The 17,741-nt window shown below is 50.0% G+C and overlaps 8 protein-coding genes across 8 annotated transcripts; 5 read left to right on the top strand and 3 right to left on the bottom strand.

Moving 5' to 3' along the window:
• Positions 1-367: 367 nt before the first annotated feature.
• Positions 368-1,606, bottom strand: rsm25 (mitochondrial 37S ribosomal protein mS23). The gene is made up of 2 exons (XM_040848265.1): positions 982-1,606; positions 368-907 (listed from the first exon to the last, which is right to left on the bottom strand). Exons 1-2 carry the CDS (start codon positions 1,410-1,412, stop codon positions 595-597), a joined length of 744 nt encoding a protein of 247 aa, XP_040696982.1. The 5' UTR covers positions 1,413-1,606; the 3' UTR covers positions 368-594.
• Positions 1,607-1,699: 93 nt separating this feature from the next.
• Positions 1,700-4,468, top strand: ASPSYDRAFT_51300 (pentatricopeptide repeat protein). The gene has a single exon (XM_040848264.1). The coding sequence runs from the start codon at positions 1,877-1,879 to the stop codon at positions 4,322-4,324; it is 2,448 nt and encodes an 815-aa protein (XP_040696981.1). The 5' UTR covers positions 1,700-1,876; the 3' UTR covers positions 4,325-4,468.
• A 155-nt stretch (positions 4,469-4,623) lies between these two features.
• On the top strand, positions 4,624-6,578 carry ASPSYDRAFT_213015 (putative RecQ family helicase RecQ; the record flags this gene model as incomplete). Its single annotated transcript, XM_040844057.1, has 4 exons — positions 4,624-4,747; positions 4,808-4,926; positions 4,983-5,017; positions 5,103-6,578. Exons 1-4 carry the CDS (start codon positions 4,668-4,670, stop codon positions 6,576-6,578), a joined length of 1,710 nt encoding a protein of 569 aa, XP_040696980.1. The 5' UTR covers positions 4,624-4,667.
• A 459-nt stretch (positions 6,579-7,037) lies between these two features.
• ASPSYDRAFT_162939 (KH domain-containing protein) lies at positions 7,038-8,947 on the bottom strand (the record flags this gene model as incomplete). The annotated part of the gene is made up of 8 exons (XM_040843119.1): positions 7,038-7,560; positions 7,612-7,820; positions 7,869-8,033; positions 8,095-8,147; positions 8,222-8,243; positions 8,390-8,542; positions 8,606-8,685; positions 8,749-8,947. The coding sequence occupies 8 exons, from the start codon at positions 8,945-8,947 to the stop codon at positions 7,038-7,040; spliced, it is 1,404 nt and encodes a 467-aa protein (XP_040696979.1).
• Positions 8,948-9,500: 553 nt separating this feature from the next.
• On the top strand, positions 9,501-10,554 carry ASPSYDRAFT_162989 (acetolactate synthase regulatory subunit; the record flags this gene model as incomplete). The annotated part of the gene is made up of 2 exons (XM_040843127.1): positions 9,501-10,309; positions 10,377-10,554. 2 exons carry the CDS (start codon positions 9,501-9,503, stop codon positions 10,552-10,554), a joined length of 987 nt encoding a protein of 328 aa, XP_040696978.1.
• A 380-nt stretch (positions 10,555-10,934) lies between these two features.
• On the bottom strand, positions 10,935-13,928 carry ASPSYDRAFT_163014 (uncharacterized protein; the record flags this gene model as incomplete). The annotated part of the gene is made up of 6 exons (XM_040843128.1): positions 10,935-11,276; positions 11,455-11,612; positions 11,670-11,990; positions 12,038-12,994; positions 13,046-13,802; positions 13,893-13,928. The coding sequence occupies 6 exons, from the start codon at positions 13,926-13,928 to the stop codon at positions 10,935-10,937; spliced, it is 2,571 nt and encodes an 856-aa protein (XP_040696977.1).
• A 444-nt stretch (positions 13,929-14,372) lies between these two features.
• argB (ornithine carbamoyltransferase) lies at positions 14,373-15,452 on the top strand (the record flags this gene model as incomplete). The annotated part of the gene is made up of 1 exon (XM_040843166.1): positions 14,373-15,452. The coding sequence occupies one exon, from the start codon at positions 14,373-14,375 to the stop codon at positions 15,450-15,452; it is 1,080 nt and encodes a 359-aa protein (XP_040696976.1).
• Positions 15,453-15,680: 228 nt separating this feature from the next.
• Positions 15,681-17,709, top strand: ASPSYDRAFT_548380 (DUF3984 domain-containing protein). Its single transcript, XM_040848924.1, has 2 exons — positions 15,681-15,914; positions 15,967-17,709. The coding sequence occupies exons 1-2, from the start codon at positions 15,909-15,911 to the stop codon at positions 17,254-17,256; spliced, it is 1,296 nt and encodes a 431-aa protein (XP_040696975.1). The 5' UTR covers positions 15,681-15,908; the 3' UTR covers positions 17,257-17,709.
• Positions 17,710-17,741: the final 32 nt, after the last annotated feature.

Here is a 17,741-nt window from a genome sequence, read left to right as displayed (position 1 = left end):
GGATAGACTACCAGGAGCTTGAAGCTCGGCCCTGGGGTTCTCAAGGTCTGTCTTCTAAGGAACGGCGGGCTAGGCGGTTAGCGAAACAGCGATTAGGACTGCAGCTTCATGAAGACGGGGCAAGAGAACACAAATAACACTTGGTATCTCAAGTAATGCCACCGTAGATATTAACAGGCCCCGTTCTCCGCAGGGGTTTGAGCGAAACGGTGCAGAGTCGACGTTGGAGTGAGGTGACGGACGGAGAACTCCCAGGATCGGGTCTCCGTGGACGACAGCGCATTGGCCGGGTGGACGCATCCCCAGACGAATTCACCACTCGCCCAATCACTAAGGAGTGCATCCTTTTCATTATAATTACACGCTTTTGTATTATGCCCGTGTATATGATTTATTCAATTTTTTCTGATTTCTTTTTTAAATATTCTTTGCGAATTCTAATTGTAGGAGCGGCAACTATTGAGTCCCATCACATAACCCGACCTCACGCGGAGGATTTGTACAGGAGTTGATTCAAATCAAGCAGAATACAATAATATACATAAGCCTTTAAGATTGACTACCTTTCCACAAGCCCAAAACTGGCTGGTGAAATCAAGCCGCTAGAGGGGCGGTCTCGCTCGCGGTTTCTTCTTCCGCTGATGCTGACGTTTGGTCGACAACCTGTGCTTCTGTCTTCGCCCATTGCTTCCAGATTTCATGTTGTTGGTTCTCAAGTTGCATACCGATCTCAAGGCGGGTAGGTCCGAAAGTCGCGCCTGTAGCTTGCGCTTCTTCAGCAGCTACTCGACGCTCGATGTCCTCCTGTAGACGGAGTCGGTAGAATTCGCGGCGCGCAATGTCGTAAGCACGGCTCTTGGTCATGTTGGGGACGTTGTTCAGGAGCCACAGCTGTCGTTGCACGACACTTTGAGGGAAGGGATGTCAGTTATGGACACCGTAACGTAGTTGATAGGTTATCTTGAGGCCACCAATACATACCTCTCACCATCTAGTCTCTTGCCCGGCTGCTGCATCATCTTCCAGTCATAGTGTTCAAAATCTTTGCCTGAAGTCTCAAGAAGGATTCTAGGTCTTGCCAGCTCCCAAGGATGGTCCTTGAAGAACTCTTTCCGCAGCTGGTCCTCCTCATACTTGATCTCCACGGGAAGAAACATGCGGCTAGCTTTCTTCGGCTTTATACGCTTTTCTTGTACCTCAAAGACGGCCTGCGGCGTTGATTTTCCCGGAAAGGTTTTCATGCGCTGCCGTACAAGTTGATGCTGTGGGGGTCGATCGCGCACGAGGATTTGAGCGGGAGGAATATCGCGAACAACGTTAACCCACGGAGGAAGGTTACCATGAGACCCAGCAGCTTTGGATTGGATCGCACTCTGGCGCACTCGGAGTGCTGTGAGATTGTACTTCCCCATCGTGGACGGAGGGGAGTGGTGCTCCGACGCGATGTTTTGAAGAGGGTTTTTAGCGGTATTCGTGGGGCGATTGGGATGTTAAAGAGCAATACTTCGGCAGTTTAACAGGTATACAACCCAGACCATAAACAAAGTTGGAGGATCCGTTCTTGCAGTGTGTTCCGTTCGATGGGGAGCTGAGGTTGTTGAGGGAGAAAAGATGGATTGGCAATGAGCGCCTCCGATTGGCCCCAGCGCAGACTCCGCTCCGTTCAGAAAAGCGCATCCTCTCAAATATTGAATCTTGACAGCGACAGAGACAGGGCAACTTCAATTACACACGCGGAAACCCGCATTCTACTCTGTTCTCTCGCGTCAGAACTCGCCGTTCCGTTCTTTCTCTTCTCTCCATTCAATTTTGGAAGTCTCTTTAGGCTTATCCTGGTTATGCATGGCTGAATCGATACCACAATGTCTGCCATCTCATGCCTCAGTTCAATAAGTCCCAGAGCCCTCCACACCTGCGATATCTCTCGCAAGGATCAATCACAGGCCCATCCTTCGATACTAGACATATGCGTACTCCGACATTTTCCTTCGTCCCCAATGCTCCTGTCCGACGAATCGGTTCCGTACGACGTGCTCGCCCAGCCGCGACGTCAATAGCAGACATCTTTGTCCGCTCTCTGGTGATGGCTGGCTACTGCCACGAGCACTCCCCTCGAAGCAGGCGTCTAAGCACAGTGTCATCGAAAGCTTCAAAAGGCATCACAAGAGACTGGGGGGAGGGGGGCGTGTGGAGAAGCTCGAGGCGGCTTCCAGCCGCAAGTCCGCCGGGCTCCTTAGGTCGAATTGAGAATTTAGGAGTGTATCGGCCAAGGACTCAACGAATGTTTAACTCAAGTGTCGCACAACCACAGGTGTTCTACGATCCTGATGACCATCGGATAAGTCAGACATCAGCACACCGACCTTCACACAGGAGGCATGTTGATTATATGAGATTAGATTATGCGGATTGCCTTAAAAGAGATCGACGGTCACTGCAGCGCAAAGACGCACATCTAGATAGATCCTTTCGCGACGCTATCACCCACGACGATCGAAAATGCGTTCCGATTTGCGACATAAAACATGAGGCGGAGTACAAGCAAGGTTCCCGTTCCATATTGGACAACGGGAGCGACCACAAGAGCTCCGCGAAACAATTATACCAGCATACATCGGAGATATATCGAGAATTATTGGGAGGGTCCTGGAAAGAAGCAGCTGATGCTGTTGCCGCTTTCGAAACCTTTTCACCACAGTTCGATAAAACAAAAAGCTCTGTTGAACTCAGTTCAGTCCGAAAACTGGAAGAAAATATTATGGATAAGAGCAAGGCCAATCACTATATTTTCACCCTTTATAGGGAACTTCCATCCCCGGGTGTGAAGCATCTTTCAAAACGCTCCCGCGGTGCTCTTTTGCGCAGGTTCGCTAAACCCCGAGACCACCGTTGGGTTGATGCTCGACGTTATTTGGCCCTGGTGGAAGATATGTTGGCTTCAGGTCTTCCGATATCCCGGTCCCTTTGGACCTCTGCTATTTACCTAGCAGGTCGATCTTCGGCAAAGGTAACTAAAGACGACCTGGTCCGGGCAATCGGTATCTGGAACCAAATGGAACATATAGCGAAAATCTCATCAGACGAAGTGGTTTTTACGATCTTATTTGACATAGCTATTAAAGCGGGCCAATACACTATCGCCGATCGCTTGATAGCGGAAATGGATAGACGAAACATCCAATTCGGCCGTGCGGGAAAAGTCGCCAAGATATTTTATTACGGCTTAGTGGGGGACGTTGATGGCATTTGGCAGGCTTTTGATGAGTTTGTGGGAAGTGGGGAAATTGTTGATACTGCGGTGATGAACTGTGTTATGGCCTCTTTTCTCAGAGCTGGTGAAGAGGAGTCTGCAGAGCATGTCTATCAAAAAATGTTACAGACTCGGCCGAACACGCTTCTCGCAAGCCAGCATCTCACGTCAGAACTCATTTCCTACCGCAAATCAGCCAAGAAGCTAGGCCGTGTTCTACAATTGTCATCGTCCTTGAAGGCCAGGTTTCCAAACCACCATCGTGCTCTTCAAGAAGCCCTTCTAGCAGCGCCTGATACAAGAACGTTTCATATCCTTCTAACGCACCACGCGCACAAATCGGGGAGTTTGGATGCATTCAATTCCGTTCTCAGCGATATGGAAGATATTTATCCTGTACCTCCACGTGGAATGATCTATTTGCTGCTTTTTGATGGGTTTGCTCGTCATGGTCGACACAAGAAGGGGTGGACAGCGGAAAAGCTGCGAAAGGTGTGGAAAGCCTATCTGCGGGCGCTTTATGAGTCCAAGACTAGAGTCCACGATCGATCGTTTGCGCTGCCCTCGTCCTTTGTTTGGGAGAACCCACTCGGGGGTGGCCCAACGGTACCATTGGTCTCGACAAATAGATCAAACCCGCTATACACGCCATTACCTTCTGCCTCCATTAACTTGCAAGACGATTTGCATGAATTCGAAGAACACACCGAACATCCGCGGGGTGTAGACGAGGACGTCATAGATATTAGTTACAGGGATACACCAGATCTCTATACCGACGTCGACATCCCCGAAAGCCACCCGACGCAACCACTCCCAGTCGAAGGAGACAGCCTAGAGCCGCTGGAGCATCGGCTCGAGAATGGCGTATTCTTAGGCCGCCGAATGATCAAGATCATTCTACGCGCNTTTGGCTCCTGTTGTGGACCTGACGATGTTATGGAAGTTTGGCTTCGCATGGAGAGCATCTGGCAACCCGACAAACGCAAAGGCCTGGATGTTTTAGCTGTCAAGGAAGAGCTGGAAAGACAATTGAACAGGACCAATCGTCGCATTGAATTTGGAACGAAATAGCGTTCTTGTGTATATTATAGACTCATACCTAGTATATCCTCGAGTGACTTCTTACCGTGGGAGTAACTCCTCGTGCGTACAGGCTTTTCTCTTCTGTATGGTCTTGTATTTTAGCGATAATAATATTGAGCATTAAGCATGAAGAACATCCATCACCGTAGTCATCTACTCCATGCCCAATAATCACTATAACTTTCGAGTTTACTTCCAAGAACAGCACTCAATCAGGCTCACGTGATATCGTGCATTTTGCCTTCCGCGACGCGTTCTCCGCTAATATATCCAGCAACTCTCGCCAGGAACCTGGGGATTCCTCTCTTATGGCATTTAAAATGCTGCAGTGATGTTAAACAACGGTTTATGCCGTCGAAAGGTGGACTTGGACTTCTACCTACACCGGGTATTCCGGAAGAAGTCATTCCGGTAAGCTACATAGATTCCGCATGGATTGATTGACTGCGGCGAAACCTAACTAAGTAATAGCCCTCTTCAACGAGAGGTGGTCACGGCTGCCGTCGAAGGCTATGATGTCTTTCTTCAAGCATCTACTTCATTTGGGAAGAGTCTATGCTTTCAATTGCCTGCCATGACCACCCACGGAGGTTGGTCTCCCCTGCCAGAACGGCCGTTATAATCCTCGGCTAAATCCGCTTCATAGTGACTGTCGTTGTATCTCCTCTTCTATCATTGATGGTGAGTTCAGATCAGGGCAGCCTCGCTTATATTTGGTTCTTTTTCGTATGGTTTTATTGTTGGAACGAGCCTGACACGCTTCCAGACCGATCAAGTAAACGCACTCCAGGCGTTAGGTGTTCCGGTGGCTACTATCAACTCGACAATCTCACAAGTAGAAAGACGAGTAATCTTGGATGACATGCTCTCTGGACACCCAAGGATTCGGCTTCTCTATGTAACACCGGAACTTTGCCAGACAGACACGTTCCGACGAACCCTTCGAACTGTTCACAGACAGCGGGAGTTGGTCCGCATCGCCATCGATGAAGCCCACTGCATAAGCGAATGGGGCCATGACTTCCGTCCCGCTTATAAGGACCTTGCTTGGTTCAGGAGTTCTCTAACGGACCCGTCAGTGCCTATCAGCGCTTTAACAGCAACTGCCACCCCACAGGTCCGGACCGACATCATCAACATACTGGGGCTGGATCCGACTCGAATGAAAATCTTCAGTACATCTTCGGCGCGACCCAATATCCATTACGAAATTCGGTTCATGGAAGATTTCGCACCGGATCCCACAGAGCCCGAGGTTTTCCAAGTCTACGATCTTGTCACATGGCTTCGTTCCATTCAAGGCCGACGTGAAGCCCGATTGGGCGCTGATGCAGCGTCTAAACTACCCCCGATATCTGGTATAGTCTACGTTTCTACCCGAGTGGTCGCTGCAAAGCTGGCAGAGGTGCTAGGCGAATCCGATCACCGTATCCGTGCAGTTGCATACCATGCTGGACTCGCCGCAGCCGAGAGAACCAAAGTTCAAAACGAATGGATAGCGCCTCAAAATCAGCAGCCGCAACAGCATGCAAACGGTGACTCCAATGAGCCTAACCCAAGGCCCCTAGCCTTTTACATCATCGTCGCAACCACCGCCTTCGGAATGGGTATCGACCACCCGGAGGTCCGCTTCGTCGTCCACTGGAGTCCCCCACGAACATTTGAGAGTTTCGTTCAAGAATCCGGCCGTGCCGGACGCGATGGCCGCGCGGCAGCATCAGTGGTTTACTATAACCCCCAAGAGCGAGAACGAATTCTCGAGCGTCTGCGTCGGGACATCCAGAATGTAAACAATCGCGCAGGCGGCCGGAACGCAGGCCTGAACCAGGGGAACAAACTCTCCCTTCTACGAAACTTATATGCCCGCAAACAAAGCTTCGAGAAAGTAGTTGATTATTGCGAGACCACGACCCGGTGTAGGCATGAGTTGATTAGGGAATTCTTTGGGGATTCAGAATTAGAGAAGATGGCTTCCCAAGTTCCACGCAACTCTGATGATATTGCCTCTGGGGACGATGGCAATCACGCCGCCAGTGAAGTTGGTCCCACACAAAGGCCGTTTTCAACTTGTGATTATGCTTGTGACTTCTGCAAGGAAGGCCCAGAGGCACTAGCAGAGCGCAAGGCAAAAATGGCGCCGGAGGAGGGCCTTGTTGATTACATTAACCTTCATCAGGGGACATTTCCGCTGGACCGGATGTTTCCCGAACTCATACGCAACGCTCATTGTTATTGTGAGTAGATGGTGGTCACTACAACGTTCGCATCATTTTGTTTATTAGTTGCATTGTATTTGACTTCAATCATGAAAGCCCTAGCGGGCCATCGACTTTAACTGTATGGGATAATATACCCTATGACAGTATTTGGACGAGAGATGATTCTCGCCAAAAGGGATATGAGATCCGGATGTATTGATGTGAGGACAAAGACATTTTTCAAGACTAATTATCGCCCGATATAAATCCCTGTTTCTTCCTTTTTTTTTACCCCAGGTCACAGACCAGGTAGGATATATCCGGTGGGCTCGTTAGCATTATAGATACAGACTAGCAAGGTAAGACTAAGCGATACAAAGCCCATCAAGGTGTTCAACTACGTGTAGAATCTTGCATATCCAAGTGAGATTCGTGGGGTAATCATAATTAGAGCCCTGGTGGCGGTGGAACCTATACAGGGGTTTGTTAGCAAGTAGTGTATACTACATCAAGGGGAAAAAAGTACGTACCGCGCTGTAGCTGCCACCGGGAGGGGGCGGTGGGGGAGATCCTGATCCCGGTGGCGGGGGCGGAGGGGCCTCAGATGCTGGGGGAGCTGGAGGAGCAGGGCTCTGAGACTGTTGCTGCTGCTGCTGCTGCTGTTGTTGTGCAGCTTGCTGGTAATACTGGTAGTAGGCGACGTAGTTCTGGTAACCACCATATGCTGCGTATGGATCAGCTCCATAGTACTGAGCATATTGCGCACTATAGTCGGCGGCATTTGTCGCTCCTGGAGTTCCTTGCGCCGATGGGCTAGCCGATGCAGCAGGCGATTGCTGGCTCTGAGCCCCGTAACCACCGCTGTAGCCACCACCGTAATTGTTGTGACGCTCCCCGCGCTGTCCATAGCCGCCGTAGCTATGCTGGGGTGGGTTCTCCTTGAACCTCTGGTACTGTTCCCGAACATTGGCCAGCAAATCCTCGCATAGCTCCTTTGCGTTTTGGACTTCGTTCGGGTCGGGGCCCCTATAACATGATCAGTGTCTTGTTTCGTCTGACAGGAGAGGGTACACATACGCCACATGCAAGTACATCGGGTCGTCACTTTCCCGGCCAGTGCTAGGCTCCATGAAGCCGGAGCCGCGGCCTTTGATTTGAACCTTGCACCGTGTTTTCTGCTGAATATGCTTCACATAGGCACCACCCTGTCCAACTACTTGCGCGCGAAGGTTGAACCCGGGAATCGGTTCCAGAGCAACGGGGATCTTCTCTTCCGGCCATTTACGCTATAGATCGTCAGTAACCATGATAGTCCCTTGTGATGGTAAACGTACGCGACCAAATTCATCTCGCTCAACCTGTTCAGGTTCCCGGCGGCGAAACCGTCGTTCATCCACTAAGTTAGGCAGCTCCTTCTTCATAAGATCATTAATAAGTTCAACAGCCTTTTCAAGGCCATCTTTGGAGGTGCTCGTAATGTGAAGGAACAACGGAGGATTCTATAGACAGGAAGTTGTTAGCCTGCATAGCACTATATATAGATAACAATAAATCTCATACCGCTGCAGTGGCCATGCTTTTGTCGGGATAATAGTTTCCTCGGGTGGTGACATCTTGAAAATTAATTGATAAGCTTCCTTCTTGAGTAAAAGAGTTGATAAGCATTTAACATGGGATGAACGCGTACCGGCGCCAGTTTCATCTTTAATCTAGATATCACACAATTGAGGTCAGCAGATGCAAACGAGGGGATAAATGCTATGCATGGACTGGGTAAGCTTCTTCACAATCACAGCAGGTAGGAGGAGGGGGAGAAGACGCCTGGAAGATCAGTGAATGCAACAGGAGTAATTACCATCTTTTGTGTTGATCCTTTTGTCAGTGTATATCGATTGCGCAAATCATTGATCTCTATATCCCTGATATAATCACCGTCCGCAACGTAGATCTCGGCATTCAACTTTGCATCACCGCCGGATGGGGTAGCTGGTTGGGATGGGCTGGATGTCTATAACCAAACGGGGTAAGTATGTGCGCAAATATAAGATGGCTCCCAGCGGGGTTAACTAACGGCGCGAATCGGAGGAACATCGACATGTTGGATTCCTTTCTTAGCTTGCAACTGGGCGTTGATTTTGGCGGCGGCGGCAGCTATTCCTCGAGTCAGTTGCGCCCTAGGATACATTTTCCAGACAAAGCAAACCCAAAACATACCAGCTGCGGCGACAGGGTCCGCTTTATTGTTTGCACCGGGGCTCCGGGGTTCGCGACTGAGTGGGCTTCGGGTTCGAGTGGCTTCCGACTGTCGCGAAGAAGGGGACCGAGAACGACGGTCAAACCGCGACTGGCGCCGCGGCTCCGGAGTGGTTTGGTCGAAACGAGAACGTTTCGGACGGTGCTCTTCGTCAGCCATGGCTGCTATCTTATATTCGAGTTTCGGGGTTGAATTGAGTCGAAGTTGAGCGGGATGCCCAGACAGGTTGGAGACCAGTATTTTGCAAAGAAGTTTAGTTTGGCGGTGGAGTCGAAGGCGATCCTAGTAGGCTAGTGTAAGAGAGGGCTGGAACCGGGGTTCTTTGGGACAATGGGAGCCAAATGAACTTCTTAAGACAGGGCGAACCATACCCCGACTCGCGTCAAGATCAGGTATCCCTGACTGGAGCAGACACGGACGATACAGCAAATTCAAAAGAAATATGGATGCTCAGAGAGAGCTCCTGATGGCCTGGTCACATGTCTATAAAATATACACTAGTCCTAGATAGGCTAGCGGAAGAGGCTTCCCTTTCGGCAGTCGCAGTCGGAGAGCCAGTCGCACTCCGGAGAATGAGTCAGCTCCCCGAGGTCGGACCCGTGACTGGACCCAAGATAAAATGAAATGCGAAAGCCGTCAATGACTGCAAACCCTCGCTCCAAACAGACTGCCCTGTGATTCACTTGCCAGTCTCTTCCAATTCGGGGAGATCATGGCTTTTCGGCACCCTCAGATGCTGTCAAAGACGGCATCAATGCCTTTCCTTTCCGTGGCTAGCCGCACTTCTCGACTGGCGACCTCTCTTCCCCGATCAACCTTCAGCACTTCCAGGGCTTCGTCCAGCTCAACGTCCGCATTGGCCTACAAGGCTCTGCACCGCCGTTCCCCTCTCACGCTCCCTGTAGCGGATATCTCTCCACAATGGGACGCACCTACGGCTGTCTCGTCAATCCTCTATGAGACTCCCTCGCGTCCGACGAACCCGCCCAAGTGTCATATTCTGAACTGTCTGGTACAGAACGAGCCCGGTGTGCTCTCTCGTGTCTCTGGAATTCTGGCTGCTCGGGGCTTCAACATTGACAGTCTTGTTGTCTGTAACACCGAGGTGGAGGACCTGTCTCGCATGACTATCGTGCTGCAGGGTCAGGATGGTGTTGTCGAACAGGCTCGTCGCCAGCTAGATGACCTCGTCCCCGTCTGGGCTGTCCTTGATTACACGGATTCGGCGCTCGTGCAGCGTGAGCTACTCCTGGCCAAGGTCAGCATCTTGGGTCCCGAGTTCTTCGAGGAGTTGCTTCAGCATCACCGCGAAATTACCACCCCCGTCGACTCCATGGAAGGACACAAGGACAAGAGCAACGAGAGCAAGACGTCCCAGGCCGAGGAATACCACCCTCGCAACCTCCCTAGCAGTCAGGCCCTCCGACACAAGCATGAGCACCTGGATGCGATTACACGATTGACCCACCAATTTGGCGGCAAGGTGTTGGACATCAGTACTAACAACTGCATTGTTGAACTGTTGGTTTTCCCGCCTCCTCCTCTTGACATGGAAATAACCGATTTTGTACTAACCGGTCTTCGATAGCTCCGCTAAGCCCAATCGTATTGACTCCTTCATGAAGCTCATTTCGCCCTTCGGTATCCTTGAATCCACTCGTACCGGTCTCATGGCTCTGCCCAGGTCTCCTCTTTTCGAGGCCAACGACGACATTGAGAAGGATGCCGCCGACGTTGTCGACGCCAGCACTCTCCCTCCTGGTTAAGTTAATTCGCATCATTGCAATTTAAAAGCGAGGCTTGTCTCTTGATGAAATCGATTCCTGTATTATCGTGCGCTTTTTACCTTGGCCCAATTTTGGATCTGTCTCACGATTGTATATCTCCATCTGCGTTGAGATGCCAGTAATCACTGGGTTGCGAGTAATTACAATACATCACTAAGCCATTGACTGTGTGAGCATAGAAGAGTAGATTTTATCTTAAGCGATCTTCTTTGTGTGCAATAGGTACGGATACATACTACAGTATCCACTTCTACAGGGAAACGTTCCAAGGAAGTTTTAGACCCTATGTATTGGCAGTTGCTACCAAATCAACACCTTCAATTGAACGTTCTCTGACGCCCTTCTTCGATGTTATTAACTCACAGTGTAACTTTCGCCTTAATCCCCTTGCCACGGTAATGTATAGTCTCCCTATAATTCCCAATCCGAACGCCAACCTTTGCTATAGTATCTAGGTCAAGTGAACCACCAACAGCTCTCTTGACAGCATCGTAGCCAATACCTTCCATATCCAATTCAACCGGTAATCGCGGTGAATGAGACAGGCCGGGCGGTATTGGAAAGGGTTGGTTGTAGTTAATTTTGCCGACCTCCTTGTCGTGCTCATAGAATGCTTGTGCTTCTATCGATGTGACTTCCAGTGCTGTATGGTTTAAAGGAGAGTATAAGGCGAACTCGGCAGTTGAAGACAAGAGATGCAGCTAAGAGCACTCGGAAGTTAGTTTTTCTTTTTTCTTTTCCAAGAGAATGAGTCTCGAACGGAAAGCTGAGATATATACTGCAGGCACACGACGACGCTCAATATATGTATATGTATATGTGATATATCAAATGATAGGCTCAGGCCTGAGAGACAGTATCCAAAAAGGTAGATAATACCGTAGCATCTTGTATAAAGCCCTGGGGGTCATCATTGTGACCGGGTGCCAATTTAGGAATCTGCACTTCAAACCCTAGCTTAGATAGGGCTTGTCCAAGTTTCGGTAATGCTGGAATAGTTCCTTCGTGCGTTGTCATCATCACCGAGGTGTTGAAGCCTAGAGCAACTCAATTAAACGGTTTTTAAAATTTATTCCCAAGACAATGTGACTTACCTGAGACAAATTGTGAAAGTAAATCTTGGCCAGCAAGTACAGCTGAAGGTCCGCCCAGATCAAGCGGACTCCATTGAAGATCCACATCCACGCCGGTATTCGTGCCCGGTACAATTGAGACGTCTCTCGCCGTTAGATGAGCAACTTCGGTGGAGTTATATACGAGGAGTAAGTCGACGAAAGGCACCGATGCTGAGTACTGAGTAGGATTCGTAAAGTTGACCATTGTGTTGACAAGTAGCGATGACTCAGTCGTAGTCCCCAGCTCGATGTTTTCTACCTGTGGTCTCCAATCGCCCGGCAACAACCCTCCATATAGTGCTAAACAAGAATAAGCAAAATGCTGTGTAAGATATGATGGGACTTACGCTTAACAGCGAATTTTCCGTCTGCCGGTATTCCACGAACGGCAACCTGGCCAAGAACTGTCGCCAACTCCGCATCGACACTTGCAGAAACCGAAAGTTCAACTGGCCTTCCTTCAAATATCAGGCTCGAGAGGACGTCGGCCAATACATCATCGTCGGTCACCTCGAGAGGAGCGTTATCCATGGCAAATTTCACTTGTAAAACGGTGGAATTATCGACATCGGAAATTAGAGTCGAATTGGCGGGCTGCCACTCTTTCAGGTCGAGAACACCTAGTTTATTTTTGTGATAGTAGACGTCGGCTTTTGCTCGTACTCGAGGAACATCTAATTCAAAGTCCAGTCCCTTTGGTATCGCAATCAATACCTTTACCAAAGCAGATACTGTAGGGAGAGACTCGGGAGTATCCGGTTCTGCCATGGGGTTCGGCAGCGAGAAGTGAACATTAGACATGGAAAAGTTCTGCACAAGGTTATCCAAATTGTGTCCCGTAAAGGGCAACGGCACGGTCACCGTCTGGAGGATTTCGGTCATCCATTTGGGGGTGCCCAAGGACGGCACATCCGCGCCGCGGACATAAATTATGGTTTGAGAGCCATGTATGTAACTTGTGAGAAGGGAATCGAGAGGTGACCTCTTTTCGCCGGGACAGTTCGTCGTTAGTTCATCGGGGAGACCTCTAATGATGCCAGAAACATCAATCACAGCACTGTGGCCCGTAGTAACTGCAATCTCCTTAGTCACAACATCCGCGGTCGGAATATAAGCATCGCGGGGCGAGCAGTTGGCAATGAGGACTTTAAAACCAAGAGGCGGAATGCGCAGAGAAAACGGAGAATCAATCAGAGCTAAAACAGACGCATTGACTGCCATTGCTCCTTCGTCGTCAGGTGAATCTACGTCGTGTACGTTGAACTCAGTGATGTTAACTTCCCGTACGGACGGAAAATCATCTCCTAGATATGGGGTTAAATGCGAGAGAAGTCTAAACCAGGTAAGAAACATACCCTCAAATATGATAGAGTCAGTCAAGGTCTGCTCTCCCAGGCTCAGCAAACCTGACTTGAGGTGTAGGCTTGCACTTCCCTGTAATAATAGGCGTTCTAGCTTTCCGTCTAGCCAGTCAACAGCGATGGAGCGTAAGCCCTCGACGTTGCCAGCAACGAGGTCGGCTTCAAAATCGAGGTGGTTCACATGGCCATTCCGGATATTAAGTTTTATGGCGGGCAAAGATGCAGTCCCAACCAGAGTATTTTCGTATTCCGGCAGGTAGACATCGACCTTGGACCGACTGGTTTCGACCTCTCTCCCAATCCAGGTGACAAATCGCCCAAAATTTCTTACCGATCCGCTTTCTACACGTTTGGCGTCAAGAAAGACATCCCCTTGTAATCTGGCTCTCACTCCATCATTCGTGGCGGACTCGACCGATAGATTTGTCGGATTAAATACGACGGCTCTCTTCGTGTACTGCTTAACCACTTCTGGGGCAATGAAAGCCAGCACAAGGATGACGACAATAGCACCGATAGCTAGTAGGCCGCAAACGACTGTCCATCCAAATTTCCGCCGTAACTTCTTCGGATTGTCATCTGGGGAGAGAGTTTCGGAGGCTGGAGATAAAGCTCGCGGTGGCTCTGTACCACCGTATGTAGATACGTTGGTTTCATCGCGACGGTGAAGTAGCGGTGTTGATTCAGAGGACAGCTCAAATGACTGACGTCGTTGCCCTATTGATGATGTCTGACTCTGATGGTGAGATCCCTCGTGGAGCGGCGTTGACTCAGAGGATATTTCAAATGAATGATGATGCTGTATTATTGATGCCGTCTGATAGTGAGATTCTTGATGGACCTCGCCCAGCAGAGGCCTACTTGCCTCGTCCGCCATGGTGAAAGCTATCTAGGGAGTGGAGTGGGGGATAGTGTGGAGAGAGAACGCGAAGGCTGATCAGATGGCGAGCAGGGCCAAAAACGATCAAGCTGGAAGCCTCATTTAAAGGAAAGATACTTGAAGCATTTTAAAACGATATCATACGAAATCAAAGATGATGGAAGATAGATGTTAAGACGATGGCGACGAGCGTAAGAAGCTCAATCATGCGAGGTATCAATGATACCTACCTCAGCTCAGCCCGACTGACCGACCCAGCTGCGGTGATCGGCGGGCGGAACTGAGGTCACGCTAACCTTGTTCAATCTCACCAATAATAGGGCGGAATTTGAGTCATTCGCCCATCATTGGCATCGTTTTATTTTCTCCAGGCCCTGCGAAGCTGCTTCTTCCTCTTCTCTTCCTACTTCGTACGCTTTCACCATGCCTCACGCCTTACCAATGGCCTCGCTCCGGTCCACATTGAAGAATCCGAGCTTGCGACAGGCCGTACGACAATACTCATCGCAAACAACTCCTCCGACTTCCCCGTTCGCTCCCCGCCATTTCCTCTCCATTGCCGACCTCACTCCCACTGAGTTCACAGCTCTCGTTCGCAATGCCTCTTCACACAAACGTTCCATCAAATCTGGGTCAATCCCCCAGAATTTGCTCGGCTCCTTGACAGGAAAGACGGTGGCTATGATCTTCAGCAAACGAAGCACCCGGACTAGGGTATCAACAGAAGGCGCGGTTGTGCAGATGGGAGGCCATCCGATGTTTTTGGGCAAGGATGATATCCAATTGGGAGTCAACGAGTCTCTGTACGATACTTCCGTCGTTATCTCGTCCATGGTGTCTGGCATTGTCGCCCGTGTTGGTCAGCATGCAGAGGTTGCGGATCTAGCAAAGCATTCATCGGTGCCAATCATTAATGCTCTGTGTGACTCTTTCCACCCTCTCCAGGCCGTTGCCGACTTTCAAACCATCTACGAAACCTTCACTCCTAAAGCACATCACCTTTCAAGCCTGGGACTAGAAGGTCTGAAAATCGCCTGGGTGGGCGATGCCAACAACGTCCTGTTCGATATGGCCATTGCCGCTACGAAGATGGGAGTTGACATTGCCGTTGCGACCCCCAAGGGTTACGAAATTCCTTCGGATATGCTGAAACTCATCACGGAGGCTGGGAAAGGCGTCTCAAACCCAGGCAAGCTTCTGCAAACTAATGTTCCCGAGGAGGCGGTCAAGGATGCGAATATTCTCGTAACAGACACCTGGGTTTCGATGGGTCAAGAAGAGGAGAAGGTCAAGCGTTTGAGAGAATTTGCCGGCTTCCAGATCACGGCTGACCTTGCCAAGCGAGGAGGTGCAAAGGAGGGCTGGAAGTTTATGCACTGTCTTCCACGCCACCCAGAAGAGGTTAGTGACGAAGTCTTCTATAGCCACCGATCGCTCGTCTTCCCGGAAGCTGAGAACCGGCTGTGGGCTGCGATTTCTGCGTTGGAGGGGTTTATTGTCAATAAGGGAAAGATTGCGTGAGTGAGTCGGATAGTTTCCAAGGCGTTTGCTTAGCACAAAATATTATAAAGTCTAGCGTTATCAGTCAATGAGTCTAAACGATGAGATCATACCACTTTGAAGCTATATTATATACACCTACATCCAGTAATCCCCAGTTATGGTGGATACAGTCCCACAACCATCTCTGTCAATAATTGTCTTTCCTTGTTAAATTAGATATTTCGCTGAGGTATTTCATTGAGCTTCGCCTAGCAACACGAACTGGATATTGGGGGAGATTTTGGAGAAAGCTGGCTTTCACATGTCAGCTGCAAATGCGGAGTCGACATTCGTCCGATGATCCAGACCCTGGCCTTGCTTAACCTTAACATTTAACAACCCTCAACTGCATCATCCCATCCTCTTTCTCCCCCTCCACAAACTACAACTTTTGCAAATCATTCTCAATTGTCGTCTTTTTCTCACCAGTTCGAAATGGATGTACGTGGCTCCCCGCCTGCGACCAACCCAATCACTGACTAACAACGGACAGTCCTCAACATCTCCAACTCAACCAGGTTCCCGGTCACGCCGCTCTTATCCATCTCTAAATCAAGTTTCCCTCGCTCCTTTAACCCCGCACTACCCTATAGACGGCGACAATGATACGGATCGACATTCACAGGACTACTTCTCCCCGCGAAACGAGGCTGTCGACACCCCAACCAGGACCTCCTATCTAGCTAGCTTCTCCGTCCCGGGTACACCTGGTGTTCTCTCTCATGCTCCCTCACGAAGTGTTTCACGCGTGCGCCACCATACCCGAAGCAAGAGTTCAACGCCTATCCATCTAAGCGACACCAACATCCAGAAGCAGGATGCAAACCAACCACTTCACCACCACTCCAGAAGCAGCGGAAGCGGAACCGCCAGTGTTACCAGCAGAGCCAAGCGCCCGGCAGCCCACCGGCACCAGTCCTCCGACATGAGAGACCCCGAATGGATGCTCCGCGCAGGAGTCGCACTGGCGTCCTCAGCCCGCGAGGAAAAGGGCCAGAGTTGGCTAGTGAAACGCGAGAGTTCGACCAGTTTAGTTTCGGAGGGCGGAAAGTACGAGGTCGATGCTATTTCTCAGGCGTTGCGCACGGGTATGTCTCGCCGATCGAAATCCGGCCGGTCTACGCCCGCAGCTGCCTCTTCGCGGTCCCGTGCTGTCAGTCGACGGAACAGCAGGCCTGACCTCGCTATGACGGGGTTTGAAATGACGATGCCCTCGCCCTCGTCGAAACGTAGTAGCAGACAGACATTCTCAGCGCCGCGTACACCCTCACATACCACCAATGATGAGGGGCGATCCTCCATATCTCTCCTCCCAGATTTCATAGACGAGCAAGTCCGGGCGGAAATGCGAGATACCATCCGACAGCAGGTCGCGCAAGACTACGGTTCTGCACTATCAGATGACTCATGGGACTCCGAAAACGACGAGGAGGAAGAAGAGGAAATTGACGAACGCGAGCTCCAACGCTTAACTCGCGAACGCGGCTTTGGTCTAGGAAGTTGGGTAGACCGGATGGTAGAATGGACGCTATTCGGTGTTGATGACTGGCCGCTCTCGTCCACTACAGACCCGATCACAGACCCACCACCAGCGACAGAAGCAGAACTCGATGAAAATGATCACCCAGCGGCAGAGGTGTCCGATAACGACGAGGAGGTCAAGAGCCTAGCATCAGATAACGTCTCCGAAATAACTCCGGTGGAAAGAGCTGGGAACCGTGGCGGCTGGGAAGATGCAGGATGGCTATTCCGTGCCATTAAGCAAGCATTGGTATCTGCATAAGCATTCTGGGTTTACACAGGGGCTCTCAATCATAATCCATATTCTTTCCCCTTTTCCTGCAGGCGTAATATCGGGTAGGAACGTACTAGCATATTCTAGAGCCTGATGAGCTTTTGTTGCTATAAAGAACCGTTGAACTGGCGTTTTATGATCACGGTGAAGGTCAGTGGTGACCATAATAATAAACATCCATTAAAGGCACAGAATTATTTGATTTTATTAACGTCGAAGATCTTGTTTTGACTAATATTTGTTATCAAGAATTCTACCATCATCAGCAGTTTGGCTTATGATGGAGAGAGCGTCGTCTTCTGTATTCGACTGACACTGGATGTATTCTGACCCAGGGTTGCATTTGAAGATTTGCCTGCTATGTGGGTCCCCTGGGCCCAACTGATGGAATTCGCATAGGGCAGCAAACAGCAATAACTTAGGCATGAATCGCTGGGACTGGAGAATAATTTGGGGTATACAAGAAGGGGCAT

Source organism: Aspergillus sydowii, assembly GCF_001890705.1.
Source record: "Aspergillus sydowii CBS 593.65 unplaced genomic scaffold ASPSYscaffold_17, whole genome shotgun sequence".
Lineage (NCBI taxonomy): Eukaryota > Fungi > Ascomycota > Eurotiomycetes > Eurotiales > Aspergillaceae > Aspergillus > Aspergillus sydowii.
The sequence above is the reverse complement of the archived record's forward strand: the minus strand, read 5'-3'. Positions and strand labels throughout refer to the sequence as shown.

Excerpts from the sequence above, each read along its gene's own strand:
- rsm25 (XM_040848265.1), bottom strand. The coding sequence starts at position 1,412 with ATGGGGAAGTACAATCTCACAGCACTCCGAGTGCGCCAGAGTGCGATC. Across the intron at positions 908-981 it reads AAGAGACTAGATGGTGAGAG|TGTCGTGCAACGACAGCTGT; the intron begins GTATGTATTGGT and ends CTTCCCTCAAAG.